A 7,500-nucleotide genomic window follows, 5' to 3' on the forward strand; every position below is an offset into this window, starting at 1 on the left:
AACTAGCACCGGAGAAGTGAGGACATGTTACTCCGAAAACCTACATCAACCGTGTGAACACTGGAAAACAACAGGGTAAACGGTATTTCGTCAGATCCAATTCTCGTCTGTTGTGTTCTGTTCTGTGCCGTTTCGCCGGCTGATGTAAGAGGACTGGACAGGTGGGAGCAATGGACCAGGTGGGCTTCCAGCCACTATGCCTCAACTTGTCTAGTCCTGTCACATCTAAGCTAGCACAGACAGTAACCCATTATGGGTGACTCACACACACACACACAAACACACACACAAACAACCGCCCGTCGACTCCCAAACACATCCTGCATGGTAACAAGACGAGAGCCAATTAATCTGAGCTCTAATCTGCTAATTCACACGACAGATTCAATCACAGCGCTAATGGATTCAATGACAAGATTAAGTGATTATGCAATTAACAAGAACAGGTATACAGAGATAATCAAAAGCCCCTCAAGACCTAATGAAGGCTTGGATTGAGAAAAAAATAATAACCTGAAGTCCCTGTGTGTGGCGTGTGCGTTTGTGTGGACTCACTTTGATAGTGCAGCTGGAACATGCCCATGCCCCCCTCTGGCGACGAACGGTAGTACACCGAGATGGTATTGGTGGGACTGCGGATCACTTGACCTTCAACTAACAGCGTCTGATTGGCTAAGACTAGCAAGGATCCGCTCTCATCCACCCCTCTGATTGACAGCTGCTCCCCCTCTGATAGGTTGACACTCTTTACCTGCAGAGGGAGAGAGAGAGAGAAAGGGAGAGAGAGAGAGAGACAGAGAGAGAGAAAGAGAGAGAGGGGAGAGAGAGAGAGAGAGAGAGAGAGAGAGAGAGAGAGAGAGAGAGAGAGAGAGAGAGAGAGAGAGAGAGAGAGAGAGACGGGGAGTGCATGTCAGGGAGAAGTAGTGGAAAAAAACACAGTGTATTTGTCTGTGTATTACACCTCAGCCGTCAGAGAAGTGCAGCAGCTTGAGAGTGTTGTACTGTCGTGTGCCACTAGGGGTCAGAGCTGGCCCTGGGATCGCAACAGACCCCGCAGTACCAACCAAAACACACTTATTTACTGTAATACAATGCTGTTGCTAACAGTGACAGGAATGCTGCAGTATGTGTGTTTCTGTCTGTGTTTGTTTGCAGTGGATGAGAGAGTGAGGGTGCGAGAGCGTAAGAAACAGAGGGAGAGAGAGAGTAAGTGAGAGAGAGAGGGGTAGAGAGAGAGAGAGAGCCTGCATACCTGCAGCTCCACACCATAGCCTGTGTAGACAGTGACTGTGTAGGTACAATGCAGAAAGGTTCCATCTGGAAGTGGGGGGTCATCCGAAGAGTCTATGTATCCCTCTGGATCCGAGAAGTTTACCATGCACCCAGACACTGCTGTGGAGAGGAGAGGAGAGGAGGGGAGAGGAGGGGAGGGAGTAGAGGGGGTGGAGAGGAGAGGAGAGGAGGGGAGGGGAGGGGAGAGAGGAGAGGGGGTGGAGAGGAGAGGAGGTGAGGGGAGGGGAGAGAGGAGAGGGGGTGGAGAGGAGAGGAGAGGAGAGGAGGGGAGAGGGGAAGGGAGGGAAGGGGAGAAGAGAGGAGTGAAGAGGAGGGGAGGGGGGAGGAGAGGAGGGGAGAGGAAATAGAAGAGAAGAGGAGAGAGGGTAGGAAAGGAGAGGACAGGAGAGAAGAGAAGGGGGAAGAGGGAGAGGAGAAACGGAGAGGGCAGAAGAACGAAAAAAAAAAAGAGAAAATCTGCCTGAGACGTGATCCATTGTACAGATGATCTGCATAGCTTAATCCAGGGTGCGGGGGGAAACAGCACGCCTGTGTCTGCCGACGGCAGAGAGGAGGTAAACAAGCCGGATCCCTGACAAGGACAACACGCCCTACCCCCAGGCACTGTCATGCTGCTCACCCGGGGACGGAGTCTCCAAGTCCCCCTCTGTATCTGGCTCCACGGTCGTCTGGCCCACGGCGGTGCCCTCGTCTGAGGCCTGCAGCGTGTACGCGCCGGGCCGAGGCTCCGGCTGGTTGGGTGTTGGAGAGAGGGTGTATGTGGGGAGAAGCAGGGGTGCATCGCTCGCTTGGACCGGGGCTGGGGCTCGGAATTTCTTCAGCAGGCCCCCACCTTGTTCCTCCAGGGAATGACCTCCGGGGAGGGAGCCCACCGTCAGACCTCTGCCCAGGAGAGGCAACATGTCCTGGGGCAGAGAGGAGGGGAGGGCCCCTCCTCCGCCTGTCTGTGAGAGGAGACGGTCCTTCCGAGCGAGCACCGACTCCAGCAGGCCTCTCCCCGGGGGGCCGCCATCGTCTCGGTCCCCTTCTGTCGCTGCGGGAGAGGCGGCGGAGGGGGGAGGCGTGGGGACGACTTCACCTAGCGGGGAAGGACAGAGAGAAAGTGAGACTTCTCTCGGAAAAGGCCGAACGAGGCTGATAGGCCCGCGGTGCGCTTTCAGATAGCGTACGACGAGGAGCTTTTTTGGAGGCGTCTGAGAATCCCGAAGAGGCACAAACTCGGTTCATCCGTCATTATCAGTGCAAAGGCTGCGTGTGTGACAGTCGTTTTTTATTTTTTTTATCTGGAGTGCTCGAGTAGGGTTATCTAGGAAGACCGACTTCAGGCTAGCGGTGTTCACCTGCTCCCTCCACCTAACACACGCACACACACACTTAGACAAGCTGAGCACGGACTCTCTCTGGGGGAAGAGAGAGGGGCAGTCACGCATGAGGGAGAGTGAGAGAGAGAAGGGGGGGAGAGAAGTACAGACAGGCAAAATGCTCTCCCACGCATGCTAAAATGCCATCTCCGACAGCTCAGCACTAAAAAGCAACCGACCAGCAAGCCAGCCACACACACTCACACAGACTACACACACACAGACTACACACACACACTCACACAGACTACACACACACACTCACACAGACTACACACACACACACACACTCACACAGACTACACACACACACACACACTCACACAGACTACACACACACGCACACAGGCTACACACACACGCACACACTACACACACACACACGCACAAAACCAATATTCCCTCCACATGTCGATAACAATAATAATGGATGTCGTAACGTGGCCCCATCACTGACTGTAAATGCTCTTATCTTCCCATGCAGAGGGGGGCCAGAAAGCTCTGTGGTGCCGTGCATCGGCGTGAACCCCTACCGAGGCAAACTACCGGTGGAGGAGGAGAGGAGCAAAGGAAATAGCGTCGAGCTGTCAACAGAGACTGTCTGCTCCATCTATCAAACCGTCATCAGCCAAAAAACTCATTTGAGCTTTCACATCCTCACAATCAGTTAACGCGCAGGTGTAGATGAATCACACACCCGCACAAACGGAGATACACGCATACACACACACACACACACACACACACATATGCAGTCTTTTTCCAGGAAATATTTAGTTGTGTGGTATGCATACAAGCGGACGGGTCCATGAGTTGAATGAACAAATACAATGCAAAGACCGTATGCAAAGCACACCGACATAAGTGTATCAAACAAGCTGTAGGCTACGTGCTCAGTGCTTCTAGAAGTGTGTATCTGTATCTGTGTGTGAGAGAGAGAAAATGTGTGTTCTTACACACGGTACCAGTATCCGTTCAGTACTGTACTGGTGCCGTTGAACTTATTTATGGCAATTGGGTCACGCGAAACCAACACGACCTGACTGAACCCTGAGCCAACTTCACCCAGTGGCATACGTGGGCGTGTTTGTGAGCGCATCATAATAATGACTTCAAATTCTTTGTAGTCTATTTCTCAGAAGAGAAACTGCAAAGGCATCAGGGAGTGAAAACACACACACACACACACATACACCCTTACAGAGCTGAGCACCCCATTACCATGTTTCTGACGCAGTGCTCATCACATTGCCCCATTAGCAGCGTTTAGCACTGTGCTGTGTGTGACGATGTGCTGACTCATTAAGGGTGCCAAAGATCTCTCTGCAGGGGGGGGGGGGAGAGGAAGGGCAAAACCGAGTGAGTGCGTGTTTGCGTCAGTTTGTGTGTGTCTGTGAAAAGGAGCAGAGGGGGAAAGGGGAGGGGTGGGGGGAGAGGGAGAACTCAATAGAATTGAATGGAGACAGGAGAGCGAGGGGCATTCATTGCCGTTTTGCAACTCAATCCGGTCCAAGGTCACCCGGCGTGTCTGGAGACGCTGAACGGGCGGTGAATGAGAGGAGAGCGAGAGTGACGGGCCAGTCGGCGCCCGACACAACAGCGTGGGGCCGAGGACGGAGCGCCCGAGGGAGAGGTCTGCTTTTTCTACCTTTGTGGGATTTTAATTGGGGCTAGAGTGGAACGTGATTGGCTGGGTTTGTTGAATACACGGGCAGACCACCGACTCGCTGCTTCTGCCGGGAGAGCTCTGACTGGCACCGAGTCTAACGATGAAAACGTTCCGACGCTGCCATGACGACTCACCATGGAGACACCTTCACGCAACCACTGCAATGACATGTACACACACACACACACACACACACACACACATGCACGCACACAATACACAACCTTGAGACTGGAACTGGAGATGAGGATGTATTCTTAAAATACACATATTTACATGTCCTCACACACAACAGACCTAACCACACACATACACACCCTGATCTAACAGCGTCAGTTGGAGATTGAGGTTGCACGGTGTGGGGTTCAGGGGGTCCCTCTGTTACATGAGGCAGAAAATACTCTGTGCTCCTACCTGATTGGATGAATGGTGAGCTAGCTCAAATCTGATAGGCTAAAGCATTTGTGAGCTCATCGTCGGGGTGTCTCTGGCAGAGGTTTCAGACCCTCAGGGAGAACACACAGCTGACTTAACGATTTCCTGTGTGAGCCAACACAAACACGCACACACACACGCACACACGCACACACACGCGTGCGCAAACACACTGGTCGATGCTATCTTTGAATCGGTGCTTGAATCAAGCTGTGGGTCAGCTGGTGGAATGATCTAAAGCTCAAAGTGGAGCAGATATCGAATTTGCCAACCAGCAATGACCTCAAAAGCAGATCATGTGACAGAGAAAGGTCCAGGTCCACACAGAAACACACCACCTCATGAACACACTCTCACAACCCTGCCAACCATACATGCCCCTACATGTCTCCAGGGGATGGTTCTGGTGCATCAATTAGACCACGACACTATGTTCCAATAACGTGCTGCTCCAGCCTGATGTTAGATTCTCGATGAATCGAGATCTTCTTTCTAACTTTGAGCCCTTGCTCAGGGTACCAGGCAATGAGTCCCAGCTGGACAGTGTGTGTGTGTGTGTGTGTGTGTGTGTGTGTGTGCGTGTCGAGCAGGTGCTGTACCACCCAGGCATGACCATCGCCGTCGAAGCAGATGGCATCATCTGCGCTCTCTCGCTCTCTCTCTCTCCTTTCTCCATCTTCCATCTCTCGCTCTCTCCTCCCACCTTTCCCGTGCGAGTTCTCACTCACACAGGTGTGCGCAGTCTGTCGGTACAGATGTACCTCTCTCCCTCTCCCTCTCCCTCTCCCTCTCCCTCTCCCTCTCCCTCTCCCTCCTCATATTTATACCTTCTCTGTAGTCTCTCCATTTTGTCTCTTCTCCTTTCATCCCTGGTCCTTGGTGTCCCTTAGTCATTCGTTATTAAGATGTCTGACTCTCTTGAGGGCAACACACGATTCATAAACGTGAAAGAATCCCGTTTTCTGATGGAAACGTCTCTTTAATCAAGAACGTCATAGCGTCGGTCTGCAAAGCTGTTGCAAATTTTAAAAAAAAACACTGAAATGTAAAGCGTACAGGCCCAGTGACCGGTACTTAACGCAAACTGAAATGTATACACATATCTCAAGACACTGTGTATCGCTTATAGGCTGAGGAGTGGATGACGTGGGATGAAAACACTCATATAGGATGACAGAGGTTGATGATATTGCCCCTCCGGGGAGGACTGAGTGCCAATAACAAGAAGCGCAGATCAAACTACGGCACAAGCTCTTTCTAAATAAACCCGTCCCCGTCGTGACTCATTGACGTTTGCATGTCGAAGCCGAGGCGATAGAGTCGCGTCCTCTGCCCGTATCTTGGCTGGGAGCGGGGGGAGGAGAGCGAGGGAGGAGAGGAGAGAAGGGGTGTGAGAGCGGAGGAGTGAACGACGGGGCAGAGACGAGGCCTCGACGGAAGGAGCGAAAGTGAGTACTCAGAGAGAAACAGTTCTGATTCACTGAAGCCTCTTCTTTGGCACAGTAGCCCAGTGGGTGTCAGGGACTAGTGTGTGTGTGTGTGTGTGTGTGTGTGTGTGTGTGTATATAGAGTACTTGGCAGACAAAACCCTGGGCCGATTAAGTGTGCGTGTGTATGTGTGTGCGCGAGTGTATCCGTGAGTGTGTGTGTGTTTGGCCAACGGTCATTGAAACTCAACTCACACCCCAGTCTGCCTCCAGTTACTAGAGGGAGTGATCGAGGTAGCATGGGGTGATATGGATGGCAGTTTGGCGAGAGAGACAAACGGCTCCACTTCTCCAGAGACAAACCCTCCTTGTCGGTTTCTCCGTTACATATACAAAGAGAGATATTTCAATCAGCTGCCCACCAATCTCATCGATTATGTTTGTTTGCCAAAAATGTGTCGGTTTGTTGACGTCAAGATCCAAACTGCCCCAATGCAGGTTTACGAAGGTTTCGGCTCTTCAAGCCGAGGCCACCGTTTGGATCTCTCTCATGCGCATTCCTCTCTTCCTCTTACTGTCCCAGGTAGATGGGCTTTTTAACATTTTATACCATGAATAAAATAACAGATATGCATTTCCCTTCAATGGACACATCAATTGTGAATTGAGGAAGGGATGTAGAGGAGAAGAGTGAGAGGGGAGGCAGGAGGCTTTTAGCCATATTCACGGACAGTCGTTCTGGTTCAGATGCACAGTCGAGAGGACCTTTATTAATGTATAGGAAGAAGATGCCAAATGGCACAGCAGAAACGTCTAGGCTTGAGGGACCTGAAAATTAAATATATTTGGCCCAAATTCGGTCTTTGCAGAGGACCCATTTTTGAAGAGGTCTAGAAACATCCGCTTGTCCTCAGCGGAGCATGAATGTCCGGGAAACAGAGAGGTTTGTGTCTACCACATCAAACAGACCTTCCATCCCTACAGATCAATGGGCTGTTCTCATTTTTTTTAAATGCCTCAGAGCCCTGACAGTTCATGTTTGACTCAGTCATCAAAAGGCCAGAGAAGTCGATAGCTGAGAAATGGCGCCCAGCTTGAGAGAGCCAGAGGGATTATTCCATCATGATTGATTTGACTGTTATACAATGATCACGGCGCTTCCCGACCTAAAACGATGACACACGATACACGGAAGGAGACAGCAGCACAAGCCGAGGTGGTCGAAACACTGAAAACACTACCTTGATTAGGCCGACGAAGAACGACGTTTCCCGTTTACCCATCAGCTAGCAGTGGGGCCAACATCTCAATGGCC

General features: G+C 51.4%; 1 protein-coding gene across 3 annotated transcripts in view; it reads right to left on the reverse strand.

Moving 5' to 3' along the window:
• sez6l (seizure related 6 homolog (mouse)-like) overlaps nucleotides 1-7,500 on the reverse strand; it is a 20,143-nt gene that overhangs the window by 8,453 nt on the left and 4,190 nt on the right. For all 3 annotated transcript variants that reach the window (XM_084694007.1, XM_084694006.1, XM_084694005.1), the window contains exons 2-5: nucleotides 1,913-2,371; nucleotides 1,253-1,392; nucleotides 556-751; nucleotides 1-2 (exon numbers count right to left, since the gene is read on the reverse strand). The exon at nucleotides 1-2 is cut by the window's left edge and continues 184 nt beyond it. In XM_084694007.1, the coding sequence (XP_084550133.1) occupies nucleotides 1-2; nucleotides 556-751; nucleotides 1,253-1,392; nucleotides 1,913-2,371 (797 nt within the window). The remainder of the gene's footprint in view (nucleotides 3-555; nucleotides 752-1,252; nucleotides 1,393-1,912; nucleotides 2,372-7,500) is intronic.

The sequence above is a fragment of the Hypomesus nipponensis genome, chromosome 27 (assembly GCF_054491055.1).
Source record: "Hypomesus nipponensis isolate SF chromosome 27, ASM5449105v1, whole genome shotgun sequence".
Classification (NCBI taxonomy): domain Eukaryota; kingdom Metazoa; phylum Chordata; class Actinopteri; order Osmeriformes; family Osmeridae; genus Hypomesus; species Hypomesus nipponensis.